Source organism: Mastigoproctus giganteus, chromosome 1 (assembly GCF_048544385.1).
Source record: "Mastigoproctus giganteus isolate SK-2022 chromosome 1, ASM4854438v1, whole genome shotgun sequence".
NCBI classification, from domain to species: Eukaryota; Metazoa; Arthropoda; class Arachnida; order Uropygi; family Thelyphonidae; genus Mastigoproctus; species Mastigoproctus giganteus.
The window spans coordinates 1,677,634-1,695,067 of NC_143575.1; the positions used below are offsets into that span (position 1 = coordinate 1,677,634).

Genomic DNA, 17,434 nt, shown 5'->3' on the forward strand with positions numbered 1-17,434 from the left:
TGGAATCGAGAAGCCTAAGAGAGATTTTTAACCTAACTGCCCTCTTCTGAATGGAATCGAGAAGCCTAAGAGAGGTTTTGGGGTACCATCCCAGATTTTTTTTTTTTTTGTGTCTTTGTTGTTGGCGCATCGGCTTCTGTGGGCATAATGCACCTCCCAAAGTTTTTGCATTTTAATGTGATCCAAGCCTGAGGCAGGATTCGAACCCGTGACCTTTGAGTTGCCAGGCAAGCACTTTACCCACCTAGCTAGCCCGGTCAGCACCTCAGATGCGAGAACAATATTCCATGGTAGGGTAGGGGGGATTTCCGATTTGTACAGAGTGAACAGCTGTTTGGGAGAAAGGTAACACCAAGAGCAAAAGAGAAAATCAAAAAGTTTTTTAGATGCAGAGGAAGCAATATTTAATGTGCTTGTGCCGAGAGAGAGAGAGAGAGAGAGAGAGAGAGAGAGAGAGAGAGAGAGATATTAGAAGTCAGGTAATCACAAAAGGGATATATCATCTTGCCTAGATGATCGGAGTGTCACCAAAGATAAGCATAGGAGCAGAAGAATCCTTTTTTGCGAGATATAAGACAGGACTGAGTTTTAGAAGGATTGAAATCAACTAAGTTCTCTTTGCCCCACCGGAGATTACCCGAAGATTGGCATTTAAGGAATTGGTAGCGGATATTCAAGAAGTTGAAGCTGATTGAGCAAAGCAAGGTTTCTCAAACTGGAAAGTGGAATGCAATGTGATATCATCAGCAAAACTATGGATAGGATTTCCGGTCAATGGAAGAAGGCCTACAAGAGGAAAAGAGTGGGGGAAAGAACGAAACCTTGGGGGACACTGGCATTAGTGGAAAAGTCAGAAGACAAAGAGCCATCTACCATCAAATTCAGTGAGCGATCAGAGAGAAAACTGGATAACCAATTACAAAAAACAGTTGGCAAACCATAAGATGGAAGCTTGTTTAGAAGACCTTTAGGTCAAACACGATCAAAAGTCTTTGAGATGTCAAGAGCAACTGCTTGTGTTTCACTGAACTTTTCCACTGAATTTGTCCATAAATGGGTAATACAAGCCAGAATATCACCAGTGGATCGACACTGACAGAATCCATACTGGCAATCGTTGATCAGACGGAAGGTTTCTAGACAGTTTAAGAGTTGACAGTTAATTGTTTTCTCCATTACTTTAGAAAGAGTAGAAGTAATTGCAATGGAACAATAATTGGATGGGAGTGATTTGTCACCCTTTTTAGGAACTGGCTGGATATGAGCAAATTTCGAAGCAGAAGGAATAACACCTTTGGAATAAGAAAGTGAAAAAAGGCGACAAAGAACAGAAGTTCAGGAGCACAGGTTTTGAGAACAAGTGGAGAAATACCATCAGGACCTGGAGCTCTGTTAGCATCAAGATTCGTCAAAATCCTTTTGACGGAAGACCACAGGATGCATCGAACTGAGCATGTTGGGAATGGTGGGAGGTGTTTTACCAAGATCATTAATATATGAGTTGGAAAAAAAATGGGATGCTAGCAGGTCGACTTTACCCTTGGCTGAAACGACAATAGAATCATCTGGTTTTGACAGAAATGGGCACAGAGATGGGCAAAAATTGTGGCCAATAGGTTTGGTGAGAGACCAGAATGCTCGACTACCATTAGGGAAAGAAGCAAGTTTTCTACTCTTAGCCTGTTCAAAATCTAGTTTGGACTGATTAATAACTGCTTTACAATTGTTGCGAGCTTTGGTGTAGGCAGAAAATGAAACTGAAGAATTGGAAGCAAGCTAATCACGATATGCAACATTCTTCTCTTGAACAACCTTAGCACATTTATTGGAAAACCAAGGTTTAGATAAAGGATGAGATTTTAAAGTATAGTATGGAATAAAGGATCCCATTCCTACAAGAATAATTTCACTGACACGATCTGAGCAAACGTTAACATCAGAAGCTTTGAAACAGTAATCCGACAAAGGAAAAGAAATCTCGCAGGTCATCCCATTTTGCATTCTTGTAATGCCAAACACAAGGTTGGGAATAGCCATGAGAGAAGAGACAATCACCAAGTTATGATCTGAGGTGCCTAAAGGACCACTCACTTCAAAGGGTTGTTTGTGAGAAAAAGATCAAGCACATTGGCTGTATGGTTAGGACTGTCCGGCATTCTTGTAGGTAAATGAACAATCTGTGCAAGGTCATTAGTAATTGCAAAAGCCTCAGCAGCTCGACCAGCTGGATCATTGTGACTAGAAAACGGAAGCCAGCTGGAGTTGTGAACATTACCTCACTGTTAGGAAAGTTGGACTGGAGAAAGTCAAGTTAGAAAGAGAAGAAATTAAAGAGTTCCAAGTGATTAGTGGAGTTGGGAGAAAGGTAGAGACAATAGATGAATTTTACAGAATGAGGTAGAGAGATTTTAAGCCAGAGAAGATCGAAAAGAGGAGATTCCAAATTACCTAAGTCTCTGACAGGAAATTTCAGAATGGACACATGCACAAGTACCACCTTTGAGGTGAAAGGAATCATACAGCAATTAATTTGAGCAACCGAGATGAGAAGTGGTTGAATCAACCGATAACTGAGATTACATTCTGTCAGGAAAAAGTACATGGGGGTTTGGCAGACTCAAGTGGAAATAGACATCTTTGAGATTAGAATTGAGACCATTTAGAGCTGTAACCTCTAAATGTAAGGAAGTTTGGATCTCACCATGGTGTTTATCATAACCTCAAAAGACATCAATCATATTGCATGATGGAAGAGATGGGAAAGGGTTGACCGGAACTTAGCACTGGAGACTAAACATGGGTTCCACCACTTCAAACCTGCAATAAGCATAGTGGTCGTAGCTGTGAGTCATTTATCACCTAGTATTGCCTGGCAACATAGAGGGGTGGCATTCCTCTGTGTGGTGTGAGTGCCACATCTCTACCCCTGCTTACGTTGGTTGAAACCTGGGTAGTCACCACAGTGTGCTTGCATATGGGGGTTATACCCAGGATTACTAACAGTCCCACCATGTGAAGGTACAAGCAAAGGATTTGGCTCTCACAGACCATCTGGACTTTGCTGAAATTGGGTCCACTTGACTTGAGTGTATCACCCGAATATCAGTTCCATCAGAATTTTAGACTCCTAGGAGGCAAGCACAGCTTGTCTGGCCTATCTGAGAGAATGTTTGTGATTGCTGTGGAACAAACTTCCATCTGTCATTGTGGAGGTTGATAAGTTAAATAAATTCAAGGCAGTAGTAGACAAACATTTGGAACAAATGGATGGGTGAAATGGGAAGTTTTTTTTTTTTTTTTGGCTGATGCTGTATAATCTTGTTTTCTTGCATCATATGTCTCTACTAATGCTAATACTAATCTGCCTTTGCCGGCCTTACCCTTTCTGCGGTACTATTACAGATCAACTTGCAACTACTGCTATAGGATTAGTACTTTCCATTGCTCTGTAACTGTCCCATGCAATCTTTTTTTTATTTGCTCTAATAGACTGGCAAGCTCAATTTAATTCATTTATCTCATGCTACATTTTTTTTCTTAATGGTATATAAAATTTTAAGGAGTCTGACTACAGCTTTAAAAGATATACCATAATTCTAATGAATTTTCACTTAGTGTGTTATTTTCCCATTGATGGAGACCATGTAACAACTCAAGCTCTCATAATCTCCTCTCCTAAAATTAAAACTTATTCCTTTGCCTTAAACAATTGCTACCACTCTCCTCATCACCCAACTTAAAACTCTGCGGCTACTCCTTCTAATGGTTCTTGTACTGTCAGCCCTATGATGTCACCTGTCACTGGGTGATGATTAGGTCTAGAATATTCTTTCCCCTAGCACTCTCCCTAATGCACTTATATAAATAGTAATCATCCAGTTGGTTTAAAAATTTTGTTCCCCATGGGAACAAAACATTCTAATTTTATTGGATCTCTTTAAACTTTCATTTCCAACTAATGCCACACAGATTCTATACTAGTATGCATAATTTCTGAAACTGCACATGCATTTGTTGTACTCGTGCTGCTTTTAATAAGAAGCATTACTACACTACCCCTTCTATTTTACATTTTCTTCCGAATTACATTTTACATACCATAATGAAACTCATCATCCCCTACTCCAGAGCAGCACTACAATTCCATTAGTCCTATTATGTCAGTGTTAGCTGTCCTAACCAGGAGTTAGGGTTGACTCATTTTATTGACAAGGTTGCTGACATTGGTGTAAACATAGTTAAGAATCTTCTACCCTGTCACAACTACTGAAATAATCACTACCAGAACATTTTATCAATATCAGCTGTTGCAGCACAAATAGGAAGAACTATTGAGATGAGTGCAGGCATTACTATGACCCATATTAGCAGATACACACATATCTATATTACTCCTATTTTGCTGACATTAGTGCAAACACAACCACTGAAGTCATTTAAGGTAATTCCCTTAATGTATCCTCAATGATACCAACAAAATTTCTGGAACACACTATATCATATTATGCTACATGCCACATTTTATAAAATTTATGGATGTAATTTGAATTTAAAGATTTATATTCATTAGAATATAGAAATTAGAACCCTTCAAGATTACTCACTTCCACAGATCCAGTCCCTATCAACCTGCGACGGGCATATTCAATCCTTTGAAAATCTTCTTCTCGATCCACGAGTAGAGTCCCTGGTTCCAGAGAATCAATGCTCAAAAGCTGTGGACTATAACCACCAGCAATGTATTCTTCCTCCCAAACCTTTTGAGGATCATTCCTAAATTAATCACATAAATAAAAAGAAAAAGCATTTTATGTTATTATCAATGATTACATGAAATGTTAAACTGAAATTTTAAAAATGCATTCTTATTAAATTATTATTGCAATTAACATAATAATGTCAGTGTCTTGTCATCACAGCTATTATATGTTATGAATCAAGTAAAATACTTCATTTTGTGTTATTATAAAGAATATTATAAAAGAATTCCTCAAGTTTTTTCTTAATAACAATAATTATTTTTGATTTTAAAGATCAGTTGAGTTAAAAGATTGATTTTAGCCCTTTGCAGTCCAGCTCTAACAATCAAAAAAATTACTAGTTCAAATGTGATGTTCAAAAAGCATTTACTTTTGGATTTACATAAGCTAATATATAAAAAAGAATGACAAAAAACTTTCCACTGACAATTAAAAATATTTTTTATTATTACTTGTCATGTAATGGCTCTATGTCCACATATGTCATGTATAACTGTATTATGATAAATTTTTCTATAGTAATTGAGTCTGTATTAATTTAGTTTAATTTTCTACTTTGAAAATTAAAAGGCACAAATTACTCGTTGGCAGTGTGTGTGTGTGTTTTACATGCACACACATACACTGAAAGGACATTCAAATAAGAACATCTACATAATATCAAACGTCAGACCTTCCAGGGCTTTCCCTTAAAAAGTATTTAATAAAAAGATTCCTGCAAGCATCTTTCCTGGTGGCACAGTGCATTATCCTCCAGGAAAATGTATCACTATAACTGAAGAGCATGTGTATGTGGTCAGCACTGATGCCGCACAGGTCTCCACTATCAAACACTCTTGCACGTGTATAAGAAGACCTACATATCCCAGAAAAATATTTACAAGGCAATGCCACTACTAGCCTGCATTGTCTGCATCATGCACATGGGGTCCATGGCCTCTTGTTGTCATCAGCACATACACATCCTTTCACTGGCATGGTGCAAAAGTAAATACTATTAATCTGCCCACTGCACCTTTCAGTCATCTGCTGTCCAAACACAGTGTCACCACACTAGATGAGATAATTTCTGTAACATGTAGTCAGGAAGGAATGTCAAGTCAACTGTCTGCTGTGATACCTCATCCAATGCAGGGTATATTGAATAATCCTGCTACAAAGTGCTCTGGAATGTAAAACATTCCAGAGCACTTTGCTGAATTGATAAACAGAAACTTGCATGAGGTGTGCAGTTATTTATCATCATTGTTCAGGCTAGTTATATTGTCTCTTTTCTGTCATTACTGGTACATTTGCATAGTGACAGGCTGGAGACAGCCAACTAAATGCACATCACATATAATATATGGCGGCGTACACATATCAGCACAGACTATTTCCCATACTCGCCAAGCTTCTATTCACATGGTACAGTCAATTTGTTTCCATTAGAGTCGTAGATAGCATTTCAGTGTGTGTAATTACAGCAGATGACTACATATTAAGCTGCATAGGTTCTCACCATTTGCATAATGAAATACTGAACAAAATAAATAATAAATTCCTGTTTATTCTGGAGTCAGCTGAAGCCCGAGTTGTTTACATATTCACTGTTACTGTATACATATGAAATTAATGGTATTTTTTTTGCAAGTAATTACAGTATTCAGAAAGTCTGGATCTTCTGCAATTTTTTTTCAGAATATCTTCATAAACTTGAAGTCTTCTCATTTTTTAATCTTCATTCAAAATTTCTGGCACCATTTTGACACAAACCCTCTCATTCCTAAATTTTCAGTTAAAATTTGTATACGTGTTACTTTGTCCATACTGAGTTCTGATGCAACCATTCTAATGCTTAAACAACGATCACTTCTAATCAATGCTCATACCCAGTCCACATTTTTATCAATTTTCATGGACACTAGAAGGCCTGGTCATTCATTGTCTTCCACATTCTCTCTTCTTTTTATTGGTGTTTTCTTCAGTTTTTTTAAAAATTTGAAGTTGACTCATTGTTCAATTCTTTTGTCTGTCATTTTTTCAGCAAATTGCAGAAACTCAAGGTAATGAAAACCTGTCTCGCTGCAAAATGAATGTGTGTTGGAATATGACTTGGCAGAAAACTAGGGAATGGTTCAAGGTCAACTGCTGTGGTTTTGTTTCATGGGTGGCACTTGGTGTAATAGCTATACACACAGTCTCATTATTTAATAGCTGCACCTTGTATACCAGCATTAAATCATGCCTTTCTAACCCTCAGCATGTGCCTTTAATTCAAGTTTAGGATTTTATATGCTGGAATATATGTGGTAAGCATACAGGCAAAAGTAGGCAACTGCAAGAAAAGGCTCAAGTAAAGCACAGTTTTCACACAAAGTCATAAATAGTCAATTCACACAGGTATCATGCAGTAAGGATATCACCAATTATTACTAGTTTAGAGTTCACTAGATGTCCTGAACCTCATCTGATACACAAATATCAGTCTACTTCATCACCAGACATTTGATCTGCTCCACTATTGTTAGAACCACATACAAATTAAAATTATAATGCATCCTCCAACACTATATTCACTGTCTCAAAATTGTTTGCACCTACTTCCAACTCATTTACAAATTTTAAGTAGAAGTCCATATATCAATGTTTTTCTGAGACCTGTTTCGGTGAGCAGAATTCCTCCCCTTTACATAACTATATCAGTTGTGCTTAGCAAATGGGTATTGCCATTTTTTGATCAAAAATACAAACTACTGCTGAAGCAAGTACAATCAGGAATGGCACCAAACACACTGGGCTGTCACCTAGAATATATTCAGGCATGGCACTGAACAGTTTAATACAGAAAAAGCAAAATGAAAAGAAAAGAAATTAAAAACTTACTCTTCTAAAGTAATACCGGCTGATGGATTTTCAGTTGCTTTTGACGTTGATGGAACTGCTTCTTCAGGTTCTTTTTTAATTATAACATGGCTCAACCCACCAACAGGAGAGTCTTCTCTGTATTGCACAATTTTATTCTGAGGTGAAAGTGAAACACAGGGGAACAGTGGACCACTTTCCACACCTTGCTAAAGGGGGAGAAAAATCAAACTTGTAAAACCTCTGTTCACAATAAAACTGAATTCACAGAAATACAAAAGTTGATTTTCTAATTGTCACTAATACTAGAGTTCTAATGTGAATAGAGTTTTAGAAATGTTTCAGTTAATAGATATAACAATCTCTTAATACATCAAAGATTTAGGACACTGGCTTGGGATCACTGACCTCTACCAGTTTTTATTATTTCATTTTGAGTTCAGTGGAAAACCATTCTGTTCACTTTGGAGTATAAGAATCCCTTGCAAACTGCAGGAGATATATGATATATTTCTGAGATGATACTTGGTAGATTCCCCCCCCCATCTTGGTAGAAGTATGAATACTTGCCGTTTGTTTCACCCTTCTTCACAACTACTTTGGGGTGAATACAAATCTTTGTTTTGAACCCCCCCCCCATATAACACACTCCTCCTTTCCTTTTTGTTTTCTCAGTGCACAATGTTAAGTCAGTCTAGTTGCTCTGTCTTAAATTTTATATTCTTCTTAACAAAGAGGATAAATCCCCCCACCTGTCCTTTCTGTACACGTATTCCACATATCCAAATTATGTATCCCTTATATCTGAATGATACCACATCTCTCATATCCCGTCTGTATTTGATGACTTGACCAGTACTTCAAATTCATCAAATTTATAATGAAATAAATGAAATATTCTTTGATTTCCTAGCTTTAGTGCTCAGCAAAAACTATTAATTCACTCTAAAACAGCAAAAATGAACGATCACATTTCAATTTATTAAATTTTGATGTCGGCAAAGCAAGATCCAAGCTTTGAAAATAAAACACGTTACAGCATTAGTTCAAAAATTTGCACATCACTCGGCGCTTCTGGCTAAAACGAATCAGCACACGCAGAGAGATAATTGACTGGTCAAGCTTACGTCATTAGCGTTAACAAGGTGATCCAAAGAGAAAGTAAAAAAGTAAACAACTTTCGTGGAAAACAAACAGTTGAGCATCATTACTTGCGAACACTAATTTGCATGGTTCTCTCACAACGGTTGCTTTACTGCTTTTCGTAATTGTTGTACGAAAGAATTGCAATGAATTGGTTTTGGAGAACAAAAATATCTTCTTTATTTTCTTCAGTATGTATTTGTATCTACTAACAAAAAAATCAAGGAAATTCATCTATTGGAAGCTATACTGGAAACGGAAGGAAAATAAAAACTGTCATAAACCTGATCGCCACAATGCGCATTTCATAAAAAAAAAAAAAAAAAAAAGTTCGCTTTATTGTAATTGTTTCTAGAGGACTAAATCGGAACAGCAGTTTCATGGATGTATATTTGATCTTCTTACGAGCTTTCAAGAAAATATTTCTATTCATAGCTGTGTTATAAACTTCGAAAACTTATGTCGAAGGAACTTCACATGCATCTCACCCAGTGTACAAATGAAAAAAAAGAAAAAAAAAAAATGCGCTGCTAGTAACAGATTTTGAGAACAATCCGTTACTCTTAGTGAGGGATTGGGAAATTGTGATTGTTATTGAATACTTGAATATTTCCTTGGTATACATTTGATATCATCAAAAAATTCCAAGAGAAAAATTGAATTTTCATTATCACACAACGCCCGAAAAATTCACCATAAAATGTCATGTGTTTCAATGCTTGAATTCCATTCTGACTATTACAGCTGCAACTGTAATAAAGTCAGCTCGCTTGCACTGACAGAGTAGCTGTTCACCGAATGAAGAAAAACAGGGTTCATTTTCCTGAAATTTCCAATTCCCTTATTTCACTTGGGAGAAAAAAACTCCTTAGGGGAGAGAGTCCACCCTTTCTAGTCCGACCCTAGGGGGGGGGGAGAGAGAGAGAGAGAGAGAGAGAGAGAGAGAGAGAGATAAAAATACCCTTTTGGTGGGGAGAAGGCCAAGAGATTGTCAAATGTCCAGAGCGCTAACTTTCATTTATTTTATTTAAAATTTATTATTATTTATTTATTTTATTTTATTATTATTTTTTTTTTTCTTGTGTTGTTCTAGCAACCCATCCTGGATTGGGGCTTCCCTGGGCCGGGATAGTGCTACTCTTTTCTCCTTCCCTCTCTTCATCTTATACAAGTTTTTCTTTCCTAGGGAAAGAAAAACTTGTATAAGATGAAGAGAGGGAAGAATAAGATGTATAAGATGAAGAGAGGGAACTAGTTTCCCTTCTCCCTAGGGAAACTAGTTCCCTAGGGAGGAGGGCATGCAAATAGTGGGGGAGACCTTGCCCTCCTGCTAGGGACGAGTACCTGGAGGCAGTCGTCCAGGTGATCACTGCTTCCAGGTAGCCAAAATGCCCAAATACAACATCACAATACAGAACACACACATAAGCTCACAAAGTTTTTCTTTCCTGTCATTTTCTCCCGTGCGGGATGAAAAATTTTTTTCTCTCTCTCTCGCCTTCCTTTTCACGTCTGAATCCAACATGGGATATTCCTAAGCGGGATGATTTTTTTTTTTTTTTCACGACACACACGGGCCTTACCCTGACAATGCGTAAAAACTGAACAGAGCAACGAGGCCGAGATGAACTTTTGTTCTAGGAGCCGCCCAGACAAAAACACAAAATAAATAAATAATAATAATAATAATAAAAAAACAGCATTGCAGCTCTAAGTCAGCTTCATCCTAGGATGCCGAAACTGCAATTGTTTTAGAGAACAATATTTTGCATTTTTACTTTCTAACATTATTTTGCATTATAGCTCTGTTACAATATTTTGCTTCGTTTCTTTATATTACTGCTGTAGCAAATGATATCGGTGTGCATGACGTTTCATCACAGATGCTGGAGTTCTAATTAGTCAGTTCATCCTAGGATGCGGAAGTACTAATTAGTCCGATTTTGGTCTGGTGCTCATTTGATAAAAAATCCAGAATAATTCCTCTGGAAATATTAGCTAGTGAACTGCATTATAAATTTCAAACATCGCTGTATTGCTTATCCTTTGAGTGACCGCATGTTTTCACCTTGTACAATTGTTTTATTGTGGACACTTTCTTCCAGTCAGTAAAATCATTATTATACCTATAAAGTAATTCATTATGTTGGGAGAAACCGTTTTTGCTCCTAATTGATGTAGCACTTTCGAATTTCGCAAAGTGGATTATTTGAACACAACATACATTAGAAGGCCAGTAAAAGAGTTGATAATTGATGGGCAGCATTCCAACAAACAAATTTTCTGTTTATATTCCGTGATGACCAACACTGTCAGAGATCCCGAAATAGAGAGAGAGAGAATACAAGAAACCGCACTGCATTTAGCAGTCACCGACTCATCTGCCAAAAACCACAGTAAAACAATAAAAGTGATGGGGAGTAAATCTATTTGTCAGCGGAGTTTATCTGTTTATTGCAGCTCAGAACAGCTTTATGACCGTGGATAGTGAATTTATTCGGCTTCTGAACTAAAACAGAATTTCTCCCTTTGCGATGACATCAAAGCGTAACAAGCAAATATCTTCTAACGATACTTTTTGAGCAGCCGTTAGCGTAATCTGTTAGCTTTGTAGTGTTAGAAATATTGCAATTATGCAAACAATACACATTTCAAGAAAGGACTTTATTCATAGCGGATGATTTTTTTTCTTTCTTTTGATGCACCAGTTTTCGAAGTTTATAACGCAGCTATAAATAGAATTATTTTCTCAAAATTTGGTTAGATCAAACCCAGGAAACTGCTGTTCTGATATTGTTTACTAAAAACAATTACAATAAAGCAAACTTTTTTTTTTAATCAAATGCACATTGCAGTGTTATAGTTTTACACCAGTTTTTCCCTTTTCCAATAGATGAATTTCCTTGATCTTCTGTTCGTAGGAGCAATACACGTTGAAGATAGGATACATGATCTGTTCACCTTTCATAAACTGTTATTGCTACTGTATCGCTTTATTGCTTCTTATGTCAAAAACAGTAGCTCCCATTCGTCTTTTGTTTATTTACACTTCTCCCTTCCCGTCTCCATGTAGCTGTATGGGTGACGAGGTCACATGATACATACTTCCCACACTTCACTCGTATTCAGGCGGAGTTGTTTATCAGAACTGCTACTCTGTAAAAAGAAATTTGTGTGCTTTACACCAAGAAACAAATCAAGTGTCAGGTTTCATAAGCTCTAGGCTGGTTAGGGAGGGGATAAAAAAATTAATTGAAAAGGCCTAAAAAAATGCATACTTGATGTCACATTTTTGTCATTTGCGTGAAATTCAATAGAAGGTTTTGAAAATTTAAGTGGGAAAATTCAAGAAAACAGTTCTGGCTCCAACTATAGCGAGTTTCAGCTCTGTAATTAGAGTAAAAATTATAGAATTAACTTGCTGAACCAAGTTGGGGCTGGAACGTACCCCAGCGGACGGGAATATATCTGCTAACAACATAACCCCTCATCCCTTCCTATCCTGTCTATACACATTGTACTCCCCAAATTCCAATTCTGCACTGCTTATAATCTGTGTCACACTATGTCTCTGATATCACAACGATATCTGCCTTTGATGTCTTGATCAGCACTTCAAATTTATTTACTATACTTCTAGCATTGTGTACATGCAAGTATACATGCACCAGTTCCTATGCTTAGTTACCCTAACAGCCCATTATTTATTTGTTCCATGATGACTCCCAGCAGCTCTTGAAATCCCAAGCAACTTGCTTTGGTTCAACATGCCTCTGTGAGTCATTATTTTCTATCATGAAGTCAAAGAATAGATCTAGACTTACTGATGCACATCTAACTGATTGTTTGTGAGCTGTGTGTTCATCTTATACTGTAGATTTTTGTTCAATAACTGAAGAAATGCAATCACAAGTTTCACATTAATTTTCTAGTTTATATCTTTCAATGTAAAACCCTTAATAAATGCATTATTCTTTGTGCCCATGACCATGAAAAGATTGGCAACCCCTGCTTTACACCATATTTACTCTTGATATTGTCTGTACATAATGCACCCTGAAAAAGGCCTCCGAGGTTGGGAAAACTCATGTCAACAAAATGTCAACAATTATTACTGTAAACAAAATATTGATACAAAATGTGAAAATTATATTTACAATGAAATAAAATAAAACTGATGTAATCTACCATAAATTATAAAATGTGATAACTGTATTTACAATAAAATAAAACTGAATTAAAACATCATTACAATAAAATAAAATGCTATAAAACATACACGTAATTAAAAGCGATAAAACCTGTAGCTTTCAGAAGCATCAGCTTCCTTCCTCAACAGTATCAAAGCTTCTTCCAACATCTCCTTAAATAGCAGGCTCGCGGTGCTTCCACACGTGGTTCAACCAGCGCCTGGTCTGAACTGGAAGCGGAAATAGCCCGGGAGCGTGTCAAACAGAACCGCTCATCCGTACTCAGGACAACAGTTTCAAAGAGGGGATGCATACACATGCCTCTGTCCCTATTAATAGTATTGTTATCGGATGAGCAGATTCACAAGCTCTCGAGCCATTTACGCTCCCAGAACCATGCGTCCGGTCAACAATAACCGCATCCTCTGGGAAGATCTGATGCTGCTTCTCCAAAAATGCTCGACCACAGCAGACTTACCATAATCCGCGACTTTTATAGCATTTAGGTGCTCCCCCAGACAATCCTTGAACCGCCGCCTTGTTTCACCTACACATAACACTCCTCACAATCCGGGCATTTTATCATATATATGACTCTGCTGCTAAGATCCTTTGTTATTGGATCTTTTACCTGAGACACGACTGTGTGCAACCTCCATCCTGGAAGCTGCACACAGCGTGTCTTATAGTCACGTAATATTCTAGTTAGACATTCAGTAAGGCCCGAATAGTAAGGATTGTATGCAGTGGCCACAGATACAAACGGTTCCCTACGGTTGGACCTCTGGGGATAGTGAATGTGAAATTAGAAGAGTCACTGCAGACCTTAAGAAATGCAGCTACCCCCCAGAGGATCTTGGACAGATATAGTAGAGGGGTTATGTCCAACTGTAGGGAATCGTTTGTACCTGTAGCCACTGCATACATGCCTCACTATCCAGACCTTACTGAATGTCTAACTAGAATATTATGCGGCTATAAGACACACTGTGTGCAGCTTCCAGGACAGAGGTTGCACACAGTCCTGTCTCAGGTAAAAGATCCAATAACAAAGGATCTTAGCAGCGGAGTTGTGTGTGTATATATATATATATATATATATATATATATGATAAAATGCCCGGATTGTGAGGAGTGTTATGTAGGTGAAACAAGGCTCAAGGTTACTGTTGACCGGGCGCATGGGTTCTGGGAGCGTAAATGGCTCGAGAGCTTGCAAATATGCTCATCCGATAACAATACTATCAATAGGGACAGAGGCATGTATATGCATCCCCTCTTTGAAACTGTTGTCCTGAGTACGGATGAGCGGTTCCGTTTGACACGCTCCCAAGCTATTTCTGCTTCCAGTTCAGACCATGTGCTGGTTGAACCACGTGTGGAAACACCGCGAGCCTGCTATTTAAGGAGATGTTGCAAGAAGCTTTGATACTGTTGAGGAAGGAAGCTGACGCTTCCGAAAGCTACAGGTTTTATCGCTTTTAATTACGCATATGTTTTATAGCATTTTATTTTATTTTATTGTAACAATGTTTTAATTCAGTTTTATTTTATTGTAAATACAGTTATCACATTTTATAATTTATGGTAGATTACATCAGTTTTATTTATTTCATTGTAAATATAATTTTCACATTTTGTATCAATATTTTATTGACATGTACATAATGCACATTAGTTCTTAGATGAGCTCCAGGAATATCATATCTCTTAGTTAACCAAGCCACATGTTGCTCTTACAGAAGTTGAAGTGTTAAACATTCACCATTTCTAATTATAAAGAATTCTCTTGCTATAAACCTATGAAAACTGAAACTTTTGATTGCACACCAAAGAAAAAAGTTTTTTTTTTTTTTTTTGAAATTTATATCATCATTACCCAATGTTTCTCTGGGTACAACCAGGCTGCCATGCACGGAAACTGAACTTGGCCTGTTATAACGTACAATCACTCATCGGTGAAGACGGGATATTAGAGCTGGAAAAGGAATTAGAAAATGTGAATTGGAATATCATCGGTTTGGCTGAAACAAGAAGAAGAAACGAATCACTTATAAGTTTATCAAGTAGAAATCTGCTGTACACCAATGGAAACAGTTAAAGGAGTGAAGGTGGAGTTGGGTTTCTGGTCCATAAAGATATAAAAAAACAACATTTTGGAATTCAAAAGTACAACACTAAGGGTGTCAAGACTAATACTCAAGATTTCTAAGAGGTACAAGCTAAAGATTATAATGATTTATGCACCAACATCGAGCCATGATGATGAAGAGGTTGAAGAAATGTACACTGAAATTGAGTCTTCTAGATGAGCAGAAAACCCACTACACTTATTATGGGGGAATTCAATGCTAAGGTTGGAAAAAGGCAAAACAGCGCAGAAAGAGGAACTATAGGAAATTTTGGAATTGGTGAAAGAAATAAAAGAGGTGAAAGACTTGTGGAATTTGCAGAATCTCAAGGAATGTCAGTAATGAACACTTTTTTCAAGAAAAGGGTGAACAGAAAGTGGACATGGAAGAGTCCAAATGGATTAACAACTAATGAAATCGACTTCCTCACTAACAGAAAATATATATTATGAATCATATTACCGTCCTGAATAAGGTAAATGTTGGAAGTGATCACAGAATGGTAAGATGTACACTTGATATAGATATAGGAAAGGAAAGGAAAAAACTGACTCAAGTAAATAATACAAAGGTCTTTGAGATAACAGAGGAGGAGAAAAAGCAGTATGTACTGGAACTTAAGAACAAGTATGAGCTTCTGCAGACTGCTCAGGACCAAGATATCGACAAGGAATATTACAACTTTCTGAAAGTGATAAAGCCCAAGAAAGCCCAAGAAACCTATAGGGAAACAGAAATCCAAAGAAGAAAAAATTAGTCAAGAAACACTTGTCATGATGAACCGAAGATGACAAATGAAGAGCAAGAAAAACACTGACAGGGAGAAAATTAATAATGAGTTATGCAACGCCATTAGAAAGAGACTCAGAGAGGACATAAGAAGATTTAACACAAGAAAAGTAGAACAAGCATTAAGGGAAAACAAAGGATTTAAATCAGCAGCCATGAGCAGTAATACAGAAAAACAAATGATACTGAAACTGAAGATTAGCGATGGTGTACTTATAAACAGCAGAGAAGGCATAATTCAAATAGCAGAAGACTACTACAGAGAATTATACAAGGAGCGAGGGAATGATATCAGCAGCGGGGAAGATGGATTGCAAAGTAGCAACACATTATGACATACCCGATATTCTTCCTGATGAGGTAGAACATGCATTGAAGAAAATGAAGAATCGGAAAGCCCCAGGGGAAGATGAAGTTACTGTAGAGTTGTTAAAATTGGGAGGAAGAGACATAACACAAAAACTGGCAAGGCTCTTCACAAAGTGCATTAGAAAAGGTGTGACGCCTAAGCAGTGGAATAATGCAATCAGAGTTTTGCTGCATAAGAAAGGAGATAAACCAGAAATTGGAAATTATAGACCAATTAGCTTGTTATCCCACATCTACAAGTTGTTCACAAGGATCATTACCAACAAATTAGAAAGAATACTTGATGAGAATCAACCGAAAGAGCAAGCTGGCTTTAGGACAGGATTCTCAACTAGGGATCACCTTCACGTAATATCACAGCTAATGGAGAAAGCAAATGAATATAAAACACCATTATGCCTGGCATTTGTGGATTATGAAAAGGCATTTGACTCCATACAGCATAAGGCAATGTTTCGGGCACTGGAAAGACAAGGCATAGATATCCATATATTATGATTTTGAAGAAAATATATGAGAGTGCTACCTCCTTTATTAGACTAGACAAAGACAGTAGCAAATTGACAATCGAGAAAGGAGTTTGACAAGGAGACACAATATCTCCGAAGCTGTTTACTGCTGCCCTTGAGGAAGCTTTCAGAAGATTAGACTGGTCGCAGAAAGGAGTCAATGTGAATGGAGAGTCCCTAAACCATTTACGATTCGCAGATGACATTGTGGTTATAAGCCACAATCCCAAAGAATTAGAGGAAAATCTTAATCAGTTATGCACAGCTAGTAAAGATTTTGGACTAATGAATATGGCTAAAACAAAAGTGATGAACAAGTATGCATTAGCATTAGCAGAGGCATTTGATGCAAGAAAGCAAGCTTATGCAGCATCAGCCAAAAAAAAAAAAAAAACCCACTTCCACTTCACCCCTCTGTTCGTTCAAAATACCTGTCCAGCTGAGCCTTAAACTTATTTAGGCTATCAACCTCCACCACAAGGGATGGCAGTCTGTTCCACCAACCAACCACCCGCTGGCTAAAGGCAAATTTCCGCACGTCTATCCTACATCTGTCTTTCCTCAATTTGAATTTATGCCCTCTCAGGTGATTTTTCTGAGCTAGAGGAAGAATCCCATCAGCATTGAGCATGCTTAAACCATTCAAGGCTTTATACACCTCTATCACAGAGAAGTAGTACAGAGAAGAGCAACACGAT

The 17,434-nt window shown here is 37.4% G+C and overlaps 1 protein-coding gene across 3 annotated transcripts in view; it reads right to left on the minus strand.

The window, feature by feature from the left end:
• cactin (cactin, spliceosome C complex subunit) overlaps positions 1 to 17,434 on the minus strand; it is a 213,488-nt gene that overhangs the window by 30,097 nt on the left and 165,957 nt on the right. For all 3 annotated transcript variants that reach the window (XM_090378432.1, XM_090378436.1, XM_090378428.1), the window contains 2 exons: positions 7,626 to 7,813; positions 4,605 to 4,773 (listed from right to left, as the gene is read on the minus strand). In XM_090378432.1, coding sequence (XP_090234558.1) covers positions 4,605 to 4,773; positions 7,626 to 7,813 — 357 coding nt within the window. The remainder of the gene's footprint in view (positions 1 to 4,604; positions 4,774 to 7,625; positions 7,814 to 17,434) is intronic.